Raw genomic sequence first — 13,351 nt, 5'->3', positions numbered from 1 at the left:
GATCCTGGCATCACCAGCATAATTTTGTTTTTTTTGATCATGGGTTGGTTTATATGACACCAGGCCTGCTGGTGACAAATGGGACGCACATGTCTCAAAGGGGAAAAAGGATCCTTGGGTAGGAGTTAGCAAGGCTCATTGAAAGAGCTTTAAACTAGATTTGAAAGGGAAAGGGGATAAAACCAGGGGTAGCAGAGACAAACCCAAGGGCACTATGCCAATATTTGAGGGATGGTGTATGGGGATATAGCGGAAGATTTGGCGAGGAGGTTAGTTAAATGTAAATACGCTCAAGTGACTTGCACCTGTCTGTAGAAAAAGCACACACATCACACTAATTGTCTTACTGACCTTGTGTGTTTGATGAGTAGAACCTCTGTGTTAGATAACACAGGCCTGGGAGAAACTCTGGGCACCTCATCACTATGTCTGAGATTCCTGCTTTGTTGTGAGAAAGAGCAGGAGGCTGCGCCTGCCTGAAGCCTTGAAATGCAGGCGAGCTCAGCAGGCCCAGCGATCTTCCAGCAGGGCTGAACTGACCAGCGCCTGCGTCACCTCTGCCTGGGAGATCAGGTGTGGCTTCGGAGATCCCCCAGTAGAGAGGGAACTAAAATAAAACTTGCTCTTTGCAAATGCATCCGTGGCCTCTGGCTCTTCTTGCGATCTGCCTGCGTACGTGCACACATTTGGTGTAGTCGGCAGTCGCTAGAACCAGCCATGCTGTGGTTTGCAAAAAAAACGGGGACAGGGGAGGCCTCGAGGGTGACTCCCCAAATTCCGGGATGGCCCAGTACGGAGCGCTGGGCTCCCGTGGCTGCTCTCCTGTCTGAATTCGCTCCGCTGGAGGCATGGCCTCGGTTTGATGATGGGGCGGTGATTACCCCCCAGGTAATTCAAGCAGCTATGCTAAAGCTTCCATGGAGAGCGGCATCAACTTCTTCTCACAAATTAGCGGGGAGATTGGGATGGTTATTTGTTACCGGTCTTAATGCTCTTGATCATGATGTTGTTGCATTGAAGAGTAAAATGAGAGAATTGGAAAAGGAGGTTGAGATTTTACAGGATGCAAAGGCGATCGCACAAGAAGTAATTACTGTTCAAGCAGAGCGGTGCTATGAGCTGCAAGATAATGTAGACCGGTTGCTAGCATGTATTGCTAAGGAACAAAAGGAAAAACATGCCAAAAGTGAGTTTTTGTGTTCTCAGGTTTGTACTCTTACCACAAAACACTCTTGGAATCCCAAGGAATGGGATGGAAATATTTGGAGTGAATCCCCAGACTCCAATATTGAGTCTGAATTTGATCCTGACTTAAATGGCAGGGAAGTGGTGGGAGCACAACCCCCCATACAAATGGTGCTGCAGCAGGAACAAGCAGATGAGGGGGGGCAGATAGCACATACTCACTCTCCGAAGGAGTTAACGGCATTTTCAGAGATCTCTCAGCAAACGAGTGGGGAAGGAATTCTGGCACAGATTTTGCCAGCTTGGGATAGTGCAGCTGTGTCTATCCATTTATTAGCAGATGAAAAAATGTATTAAGCCCTATAGCCAATGATGATCAGATACAACAACAATATGCTCAGCTGCAAACTGTCAGAGGTCCGGACAGGCAAGATATTATTGCACCTGTGCTGTATCAATGTTTGTGTGCAGCAGTTTTAACAGCATATGCTGAACCTGTTGAATTGGTGTTGTCCCGTGGAAATTGGTGCACATTGGAGGAAAGTATTGATTTAGTGCAGCAGATGGGGGTGGTGTATGCATTGATTATGGGATCTGATTCGGACAGGGTAGCAGTGACAAGTGCTACAGGTAATGCAGGCACTCCAACAAATGCCTTGAGCGGAATTGGGGCTGTAATTTCAGGACCCTCTGTTTGGGTGGTGGATAATGGAAATCTGGCAAAACTGAGAAGAGTTACAGCACAGGTGATGAGAACACTAATGTGGGATGATTTAGTACAAGCTGGTATCCCACAATCAGAAATAAGCGGGATCATGCCATCACAAATTTTTTGCTGCTTGCAAAAGTTAATGCTTATGCAGAAAAGCCAACCAGCCCTAGCCCCCCCGCCAACACTGCACCCACCCTCCACCCCAACTGCCACCTCAGTGCAAGACCAGTTTGCCTTTACCTGGCAACAAAAGCAATATACTTGCCAAGTATTGTCTCAGAGATACAAACACAGTCCCTCCGTTTGCCACCAAATCATAGTAGCTGATAGAGCACTATGGTCGGGTACTGTTACTGATTGCCATGATATTGATAATCTGTTGATTATGGCAGTGTCACAACAAGAAACTGAAGCAACTGCTGAATTTTTGAAGGTGCATTTGCAGAACCAAGGCTGGGCAATTACTCTGATGAAAATACAGGGCCCTTGTGCTACTGTACTAGTTTTAGAAATAGTTTGGCATAGGCAGCTTAGAGAAACACCAGTTAAAGTACAGCACACAGTCCAGCAGTTTTCTGTACCAGCTGCAATAAAACAATTACATGCCTTTTTAGGATTTTTAGGGCATTGGAGAATTTCCATCCCTACATCTTCTGTGGAGGAGGATTCCCCTTGTGAAGGGTTAATAGCAGAGCACAATAAAGTTGATTCATTTGAGTCTCAAAACAGTAAGAAAGCAGATAATATGACCTCTGCTGAGCTGCATGCTCAAGCTCTAAATGTGCATATAGCTTGTGGACATGGATCAGCTTATGCTGCACACACATGGGACATTAGTCACAATCAAACCCCTTTGCCGTTATATACTTGTAAAACATGCTCACATCATTGCACAACTCATTTTTAAGTTTGACAACTCTTTTAAACAGTTTGCTGTAAGATAACCAGTGAACCTTTGTGCGGTACGAAAGATTTCCATGGTCACTCCCCATCTCATTACAAGTATTGTAAAGATTCTACTATTTACAGGTCTTGTTTTTATAAAATTAACCGCATTGATGACATCATGTAGCACTTTGTGCACACAGATGGGGTGCTAGCAAGGCCCTTTGGTCTGCTGTCTCAATGGAGGTAGGAGATGGAGTGCCATGTGGTAGAAGAGACACAAGGATTATAGATGTGTTAGAAACCTTGGAAAAGCCTGAAAAAGGCCACAAAGGAATTAAGGCTTCTCACCGGAAAAAGGTGGCGAGATCAGTAGCCCAGCTGAAGCGCATCTATATGAATGCACGCAGCACGGGCAACAAACAGAAGAAACTGGAAGCCATTGTGCAGCAGAAAAACTATGATATAGTTGCCATCACGGAAACATGGTGGGATGACTCTCAAAACTGGAGAGCTAAAACAGATAGCTATAAACTCTTTAGAAAGGATAGGCAAGGAAGGAGAGGAGGTGGGGTAGCTCAGTATGTTAGGGACAGTTTTGATTGTCTGAAACTTGATGAGGGTGACAATACTGTAGGACTGCTTATGGGTAAGAATCAAAAGGGAAGGCCAACAAGGCAGATATCCTGGTGGGAGTCTATTACAAACCACCTGACCAGGATGAAGAGACAGACAAAATATTCTGCAGGCTGCTGGAAGAAGTCTCATGCTCGCTAGCCCTTGTTCTTATGGGGAACTTCAACCTACCAGATGTCTGCTAGAAATACAGCACAGCAGAGAGGAAACAGTCGAGGAGGTTCCTGGAGTGTATGGAAGTCAACTTCCTGACACAGCTGGTCAGTGAGCCAACTAAGGAAAGAGCCCCACTGCACCTGTTGTTTATGAACAGAGAAGGACTTGTGAGTAATGTGACGGTTGGAGGTTGCCTTGGGCATAGCAATCATGAAATGACTGAGTTTTCTATTATTGGAAAAGTGAGGAGGGTGGTCAGCAGAACTGCTACCTTGGACTTGCGGAGGGCAGACTTTGATCTGTTTTAGGAGGTCCCTTGGGAGGCAATCCTGAGGGGCAAAGATGTCCAGGAAGGCTGGACATTCTTCAAGAAGGAAATCTTAGAGGTGCAGGAGCAGGCCATCCTTGTGTGACAAAAGACGAGCCAGCATGGTAGAAGAGCGGCTTGGCTGAACAGGTAGATTCAACTGGAACTCTGGAATAAAAGGAGAATTTATGACCTTTGGAAGAAGGGGCAGGCCACTCAGGAGGACTGCAAGGATACCATGAAGTTATGCAGAGAAAAAATGAGAAGGGCCAAAGCCCAACTTGAGCTAAGCCTGGTTACTGCTGTAAAAGGGAACAGAAAATGCTTCTATGTCTACATGAGCAACAAGAGGAGGGCTAAGGAGAATCTCCACCCCCTGATGGATGCAGAGGGAAACATAGTGACAGAAGATGAGGTAAAGGCTGAGGTTCTAAATGCCTTCTTTGCCTCAGTCTTTCATAGTCAGAACAGTTGTGCTCCAGGTACCCAGCCCCCTGAGCCAGAAGACAGGGATGGGGAGCAGAATGAAGCCCCAGTAATCCAAGGGGAAATGGTTGATGACCTGCTACACCACTTAGACATGTACAAGTCTATGGGCCAGATGGGATCCACCCAAGGCTACTGAGGGAGCTGGCAGAGGTGCTCACCAAGTCACATTCAATTATTTGTCAGCAGTCCTGGGTGACCAGAAAGGTCCCAGCTGACTGGAAGTTGGCAAATGTGATGCCCATCTCCAAGAAGGTCGAGAAGGTGGATCCAGGGAATGTCAGTCTGACCTCGGTGTCGGGGAAGGTCACAGAATAAATCAACTTGAATGCCATCACATGGCACATACGAGACAACTGAGCAATCAGGCCCAGTCAGCATGGGTTTATGAAAGGCAGGTCCTGCTTGACCAGCCTGATTTCCATCTACAACAAGGTGACCTGCTTAGTGGATGAGGGAAAGGCTGTGGATGTTGTGTACCTGGACTTCAATAAAGCCTTTGACACCGTATCCCACAGCATTCTCCTGGAGAAGCTGGCAGCTTATGGCTTAGATGGGCATACTCTTCACTGGGTAAAGAACTGACTGTATGGCCAGGCCCAAAGAGTTGTGATGAATGCAGCCAAATCCAGTTGGTGGCCAGTCATGAGTGGTGTTCCCCAGGGTTCAGTGTTGGGGCCAGTTCTGTTTAGTATCTTTATCAATGATCTGCATGAGGGCATTGAGTGCACCCTCAGGAAGTTTGCAGATGACATCAAGTTGGGTGGGAGGGTAGGAAGGCTCTACAGAGGGCTCTGGACAGGCTGGATTGATGGGCTGAGGCCAATTGTATGAGGTTTAAAAAGGCCAAGTGCTGAGTCCTGCACTTGGGTCACAACAACCCCAGGCAATGTTACAGGCTTGGGGAAGAGTGGCTGAAAAGTTGCCTGGTGGAAAAGGACCTGGGGGTGTTGATTGACAGCTGTCTGAATATGGGCCAGCAGTGTGTCCAGGTGGTCAAAAAGGCCACCAACATCCTGGCTTGTGTCAGGAATAGTGTGGCCAGCAGAACTAGGGAAGTGATTGTGCCACTGTACTCAGCACTGGTGAGGCCCCACCTTGAACACTGTGTTCAGTTTTGGGCCCCTCATCATAAGAAGGACATGGAGGTACTAGAGAGAGTGCAGAGGAGGCCATGAAGCTGGTGAGGGGGCTGGAGCTCAAGTCTTATGAGGAGTGTGTGAGAGACGATGGCTCTTAGCATATGGTTTGAGTGTGTGTGAAAGACGGTGGTCCTTAACACACAGCATAAGTGTGGAAGGCTGAGATATTGTGAATTATTTGTCTCAAAGCTTGCTTGCTAAAATAATATGCTTAAGGTCTGCTTGTTACAGAAAAAATGCTTGCTTATGCTGCTTGCTTAATTGGGCCTGCTGTAAAGGCCTAAATACAGTGAATTAAAGTGCAAAATGCATGATCACTGTGAATTGCTAAAACTCAAAGAATGCTTGAAGGTTATGTAGCTCAAGTGAAGCTCCAGCAATATCAGCCACCAACATCTGCGACCAGGCCTGCAGTGTGCTCGGGCAACGCCTGCCACCAACTGCCATAAAATGACAAGCTTATGACTTTCAAGTATGGCAATCCACCACCAGGACCAAAACCTGTCACCATGGGACTGGTAGACCTGAGACCCAAATGCTGTCAGCACCTACTGGGATCTGGACTCCGCTACCAGAACCTGGACTCTGATACCGGTACAACCCGAGACCTTCAAACTGCCAAGCGTTATCGAGGCCTGAAACGTGAGAGTTGCTCAACAGGAGACATTTGGATCCCTGGCAGTGACTATCTCTTGCTTATCTCTTGCTTATCTTCTTGCATGCTTGCTTAACTTTCCTCCTAATTTATCCCCCTCTTTTAATTTGTTGCTCTAGCTTTAGGTGTGAAAAAGAAATAGATTTACTCTGTCTTTAGGCATAAAAATAAGATTGTTTAGCAGTATCTGACCTCATTTATGTCTTGATCTCACTCTTGGAATAATTTTTGAACCTTCCTGAGTCTGAAATTGGACCAGGACCCCACAGAGTTGCTGAGGGAACTGGGGCTGTTTAGCCTGGAGAACAGGAGGCTGAGGGGAGACCTTATCACTGCCTACAGCTACCTGAAAGGAGGTTGCAGCATGGAGGGTGTTGGTCTCTTCTCCCAAGTAGCAAGTGCTAGGACAAGAGGAAATGGCCTCAATTTGCACCAGGAAAGGTTCAGATTAGATATTAGGAAAAAATTCTTCACAGAAACGTTTATCAGGCATTGGAACAGGATGCCCAGGGCAGTGGTGGAGTCTCCATCCTTGGAGGTGTTTAAAATATGTATAGATGAGGTTTTTAGGGACATGGTTCAGTGCTAGTTAGGTTATAGTTGGACTCAATGATTCTGAGGGTCTCTTCCAACCAAAGTGATTCTGTGATTCTAAGTCCACCCAGTTCCTTGAGCAAAAGCAATCCCACAAATGGATTTGCCTTTTCCTGAGGAAGGAATAACCCAGATTGTCTTTCCCAGCCAGTTCCTTATGTGTACTACAGGGATTTTTTCTCCTTCCACAGTACATAGGGGTTTTGATTGGGCAGGTCCAAGCTGACTGACAGATCCTCCAGTGTTAACTTACCAAGTAGCTTCTGTTGAATTTGTATCCCATTGCTTGAATGTCCCAGCACCCATTGCTCTCACTATAGTTTATAACAGTCCATTGTATCGTTCAGTTTTCCCAGAGGCTGATGCATGAGAAGGGATATGATATACACAGTCAATGCTGTACTCCTTGGCCCAGGTGTCTATGAGGTTTTTGATTATCTCCACCTTGGCTAATTCCCTCAGATACTGGATACCTCTCTCAATGTTGGTCTACTTGCCTTGGTAATTTACAAGATCTTCCTTGAAAGGATACCTGTCCTTTACGCTCGACAGGCGGCACTCCCAGAGGTTGAGGACTCCTGACCCTTTTCCAATCTCTTTGCCAATGGCCTTATCCTTAGCAAGGGATCCCAGGTGCCAGACTTCCTTACCCTCTAATTCCTGACTATTTGCCCCAATATCCCAGCATCAGAGCAACCAGCTGATAATTTGCTTGCCTGGTTGACAGCTGAAATCTTTTCGCGTATCTTGCAGCTCAGTTAGGAATAGGGTGGTTTCTGACTCATTTATGCTTTCATTTTTTTTCCCTCTCTTGTTCTTGTGGCTGCCCTGATGCAGAACAGGCTGCTGCTGCTCAGGAGAAGCTTCTTTCTCCCTTACTAAAGAAGTTGACCTCCGCTTACTTTGTTTCTTCTTGACTATCCTGGAGCAACTGATGTAGTTGAGGATTGTGTCTCTGGTTCATCCACAGTGTCTATATGTCTTCAGATCCAGAGAGAGACCCTCTCTTCTCCTTGAGGGTGCTGAATAGTTCTCAGTAGGCATAGGCCAGGCCCCATCACAGTGTGAGAAGTTGTGTATCTTTGGCATAGTCAGGGACAGGGCATCCCTTTTTCCAAACATTCTATCACTTCATCAGGATCCCGCACTTGTTCAGGAATGAAGTTCCAGACCATTGGTGACAAGCATTCTAGGTACCTACCCATATTCTCCCACATGTCTTGCCACCCATAACCATACTGCCTCAGGACATATCCCTGGATGATATTCCTAAATAGTTGATTTACCTTAGAAAAAAACAAAAATATTCTTCAGAAGTACCAATAGGGGTGTTTTGGTTACCCAAGGATGTTCAAGATACTGAAGACAGTGTAACAAGGGGGTAAACATCTACCTCATAGAAGAAGGGGAAGATGCCATTCTGTGTTTCTTCCACTGAATGCCTCTCAGAGGAGAAAAGGTAAAAAGTATAATTGTTAATTGTCTCCATGAGATGGTTCCTGAAGTACAGGGAAGGCATCAGTGCAGGGCCCAAACACCAGATGAGGCTCAAGGCCAGTGCTTTTATCATAATTCTCCCAGGCAAAACACCACTATGTGCTGCAGAGCACAGCAAATTGCAAAAGTCAAACCCAACCTTTAACAAGCTCTCAAATTTGACATACAGCAAAAAAAGAGAGCATGGCATGGCTCAGATAAACCAATGTCAAGGACAGATAAGTCATCATCACAACCAGCAATTGTTAAACAGATATATTATAAGTTCCCTCCAATACACTCTGGTCAAATCTGTTGTTATCTCAAACTCTTTGAGCTCCATGTTGTACACCAAAAAGGACTGTTGTGGTTTAACCCCAGTAGGCAACTAAACATCAAACTGCTGCTTGTTTGGTTGCTCCCCTCCCCCCAGTGGTATGGGAAAGAGTAAAAGTGTGAAAACTCATGGGTTGAGATAAATAGAATTTAATAGGGAAAGTAAAAGCTGTGTGCATAATGGTCTGAAATGCAAGGTCTGTACTCTGCTGCTTGCCTTCCTTGCTCCCCTCAGGATCCTGTGCTCCACTCAACTCAATGCTGCCACTGATTACCACATCCTCAATTAGTTCTTGTTCATGAACAGCAGATCCAGCTGTGCATTGTCCTAGTTGGCCCATCCAACAGTTTATTATAAGTTTTTGTCATTGTTCACCCCCTGCAACCTCCTCCAGAAGCCTCCTGAATTGTTGCTGTCCCATCGTTGCCCTTCCAGAAGATGTTAGGGAGTTTCAAGTCCTCCATAATAACCAGGGTCTGTAATCTGGAGACTTTCTCAGGTTGCTTAAAGAAGGTCTTGTCTCCTTCTTCACACTGATCAGGTGGTCTGTAACAAGCTCATATCATGATATGACACCTTACTAGTCTCTTCTCTGTTCCTGACCCACAAGCTCTCAAATAGCCTGCCATACATTCCATAGAAGAATCAAAGAATCACAGAATGGTTGGGGTTGGAAGGGACCTCTGGAGATCATCCAGTCCAACCCATCTGCTGAAGCAGGTTCACCAGAGTAGGTTGCACAGGATTGTGTATAGGTGGGTTTGAATGTCTCCAGAGAAGAAAACTCCACAACTTCTCTGGGCAACCTGTTCCAGTGCTCTGGCACCCTCAAGGTAAAGAAATTTTTCCTCATATTCAGATGGAACCTCCTGTGCTTCAGTTTGTGCCCATTGCCCCTCATCCTATCGTTGGGCACCATGGAAAAGAGTCTGGTCCCATCCTGTTGACACCCACCCTTGACATATTTATAAGCATAAATAAGATCCCCTCTCAGCTTCTCTTCTCCAGGCTGAACAGCCCCAGCTCTCTCAGCCTTTCCTCATAAGAAAGCTGGTCCAGACCCCTAATCATCTTTGTAGCCCTTCGCTGGACTCTCACAAGTACTTCCTTGTCTTTCTTGTACTGAGGAGTCCAGAACTGGACACAGTACTCCAGATGTGGCCTCCGCAGGACAGAGTAGAGGGGGACGATCACCTCCCTCAACCTGCTGGTCACACTCTTCCTAATGCACGCCAGGATACCGTTGGCCTTATTGGCCACAAGGGCACATTGCTGGCTCATGGTCAACCTGTTGTCCACCGGGGACTCCCAGGTTCTTCTCTGCAGTGCTGCTTTCCAGCAGGTCCACCCCTAACCTGTACTAGTGCCGGGGTTATTCCTCCCCAGGTGCAGGACCCTACACTTCCCTTTGTTGAATTTCATCAGGTTCTTTTCTGTCCAGCCCTCCAGCCTGTCCAGATCTCTATGAATGGCAGCACAGTCTTCTGCTGTATCAACCACTCCTCCCAGTTTGGTATCATCAGCAAACTTGGTGAGTACACTCTGTCTCTTCATCCAGGTCACTGATGAACAGGTTAAACAAGACTGGACCTAACACTGACCCACTGACCACTAGATACAGGCCTCCAACTAGACTCTGCACTGCTGATCGCAACCCTCTGAGCTCTGCCATCCAGCCAGTTCATGATCTATCTCACCATCCACTCATCCAACCCACGCTTCCTGAGCTTACTTATGAGGATGTTGTGGGAGACAATGTCAATAGCCTTGCTGAAGTCGAGGCAGACAATCTCTACTGCTCTCCCCTTATCTTCCCAGCCAGTCACATCATCATAGAAGGCTATCAGGTTGGTCAAGCATGATTTGCCCTTGGTCAGTCCATGTTAACTACTTCTGATAGCCTTATTTTCCTCCACATGCTTGGAGATGATGTCCGAAATGAGAGCTCTATATGCTTGAGCTACTCCTTCATTTAAGGGGCAATCCCCTCTGCTTCCTTGCCTGTATTTCATAAAGAGATGCTAGGTGTAGCTGTACCATTTTATAAGACAATTTCCAGATAAACGTTCTAGGTAAGATTCCTAATAGTGCTTGATGAACTTCGAAAGTCTTTTCCTGCAAGCATGTAAATGTATGTAGTATAGCTGCTAATGGATAGGGTAAGAGACCAGATCATAAACCAGCATCCATTTTGAGTCAAAAATACATGAAAATATGGTACGATTCTATGAAGGGGGCAGGGAAGCACAATATGTTTAGTAGCTCAAAAGCCTGCACTATTATATTGTGCTGGTTTGACTGAAATCAAGTTACTTTTCTTCATGCAGTAAGAACCTTTTCTCCTTCGTAACTAGCATGGTCTTTTGTTTAGATTTACTATGAGAATAATGAGATAAAGATGCTTCTTCCCTGGGATAGCGTTAATGTTTTTCTTTCAGTAGCTAGCTGTGTTTTTGAGTAAGTATGAAGAGAATGTAAGAACTCGCTGATATCTTGTCTGTTGTCAGGGAAACCAAGGACGACTTCTGCTATCCAGCTGCAGGGGCAAGTTGGTAGGAGAGGGGCACAGACAGGACAGCACCTAGATTGACATCCACGTTGATCAATGAAATATGGCCTACCATTAGTGTTATGCTCAGTATATAATTGGAGCCAGCTTTTTCAGCTTGTGAATTCCATTAGTTCAGGTTTTCTGGTTTGTTAGTTCAGTTAGTTCCATTCAGGAGTCCTGTTCCATTAAGAGTTCAGTGTTAGTTTGGGCTTTTGCCATTCAGCCATTTTACAATTGGCCTTTGGGCCTTTCTGCCTTTTGCCTTCTTTTGTTCTCTTGGTGGGATTGGCTTTTCAGGACCAGGATGCTCTTCCTCTGCGGGGCTGGCTGTTCAGCATGACTGGAGTGATTGCATTGAGTATCTTTTATTTTATTTTATATATATATCAGTATATTATTATTATTATTGTTGTTGTTGTTGTTGTTGTTGTTATTGACATCTTATTAAACTGTTTTTATCTCAGTCCATGAGTTTCCCCCTTTCTTTTCAGTTCTTTCCCTTATCCCACTCAGGAGGTAGGGGGAATGATCAAGTGGCTATCATGATCTTAGTTGCTAGCTGGAGTTAAACTAGAACATATATATCATATTAGAATACTAGAATTTACCCCAGAAAATAATAGTTTTTCTTTTATATCAGGGAAAGTTGTCTGGGAAGTGAAACTCCAGGCTTTCCACCTCCTAAGTCTAAGTCTAGAGTCAATATAACTAGGGAACCATACTTACTGGATGAGGCACACTACAGATCGGAAGGTGCTGTCCACTGAATACCACAGAACAACCTGGGACCTGCTGTGTGCTGCAGGGTGGTATGTGCTGGGCTGTACAAAGTGGAATTCCATGTGGCGCTACCGTTGTCACCGTGTATGAGACGGGGACTGTGCCCTGATGGATCTGCAGCAAAAACACAAGTGTATGAAGTAAGCTGTTACAAGGGCTTTGAACAGTTATGGCATGGCATAGAAAACAAGCTTTCACCTAACATAACAAAAAAGTATTTTTTACTCTGAAGGTGTTAAAGAAGGGAAATAAATGTAATTCCTGTCCTTTATGAAAAAAAAGATCTTCTAATTGTAGCATCACTCTTCAGACAGTGCTTTTAGGACAAGACCAGAAAGGAGCTCTCAAGATGTTAAGTCCTCCAAAGCACTGTTAGAGGCACTCAAAAACATCTAAAATTCAGCAAAGCTGTCCTTCCCACACACTAAGGTTAGTTCTTAGGGAAAATAGGCAGCAGTAACTCCTACGTAAAAGCCAGTCAGAAAAAGGAAGGGGGGGGAACCCTATAAGTAGCTAAAGAATCTCTTCAACTCATCCTTGCTGCATGATTAAACGTTAATCCAGAGACATATCTTTGAAGAAAAAGAACTTCAGATAGACTTTCTTTCCTGGAAAAAAAAAAACAATCTCTGAATGCCTACATAAGGCAACACTCCAGGGATGTGTCTTAACATGACTGACAACAGTAGCTGAAACTAAAAATCTGACTACAGAGCAACCACGGGAGATTTAAACATGGTAAACCGATGTGCATAGAGGTGGCTACACTAAGAGCAGAGGCTGGGCGTGGATTGAGGGGAGGAGGAGGAGATCGCAGAGCCATGGTCCTGCCGAAAGAATCGCTGTGAAAGTGGTTGATCTTGCGAGAGGGGCTGAAGTGGAAGGGGTATTGCCAGGAGCAACTGCAGGAGATTTAAATGCCCTCCTAGGGAGCGCAGGTGACCAGGAGCACAGCAAAAAGGGCCAGCAAACAGGGGTGAAGCAGTTAGCGCAGCAGTTTGTGCAAGCAGTTTGTGCAAGCAGGCAGGGCAAGGAAGCTCAGCAAGCTCAAGTGATTAACCTCACTTGATTGTTGTCACCCTCGCAGAAGGATCCGACTATGGTATCCACTTGGGGCAAAGGTAAGTACTCTGCACTCAACAGGAAGGAGGTGGCAACCCAGACAGAGCTGCCAGGGGAACATGCAGCCACACTCGGAGTGGCAGGAGAAACACCCTCTTACCCACCCCACCTTCCCAGGTGCCTCTGTCCAACAGGCATAAGGGTCTGGATGTGGAATGCAGCAACTTGAGGAATAAGGGGAAATGGCAGCAAGTTCCTGCCCCGTGCACAAGGAGGAGGGTCCCTACTGTGACCGCCCCACCTTCCCAGATTCCCTTGCAAAACAGGTATGAGGCCTTGCAAATGGAACCAAACAACCACATTGAGGAAGGCAGTTCCACTAAGTTG

General features: G+C 45.8%; 1 protein-coding gene across 4 annotated transcripts in view; it reads right to left on the bottom strand.

Moving 5' to 3' along the window:
- Positions 1–13,351, bottom strand: part of LOC136114614 (E3 ubiquitin-protein ligase RNF38-like) — a 189,501-nt gene that overhangs the window by 40,028 nt on the left and 136,122 nt on the right. For all 4 annotated transcript variants that reach the window (XM_065860004.2, XM_065860005.2, XM_065860008.2 and 1 more), the window contains one exon: positions 11,849–12,016. In XM_065860004.2, coding sequence (XP_065716076.1) covers positions 11,849–12,016 — 168 coding nt within the window. The remainder of the gene's footprint in view (positions 1–11,848; positions 12,017–13,351) is intronic.

The sequence above is a fragment of the Patagioenas fasciata genome, chromosome W, assembly GCF_037038585.1.
Source record: "Patagioenas fasciata isolate bPatFas1 chromosome W, bPatFas1.hap1, whole genome shotgun sequence".
Classification (NCBI taxonomy): domain Eukaryota; kingdom Metazoa; phylum Chordata; class Aves; order Columbiformes; family Columbidae; genus Patagioenas; species Patagioenas fasciata.
The sequence above is the reverse complement of the archived record's forward strand: the minus strand, read 5'-3'. Positions and strand labels throughout refer to the sequence as shown.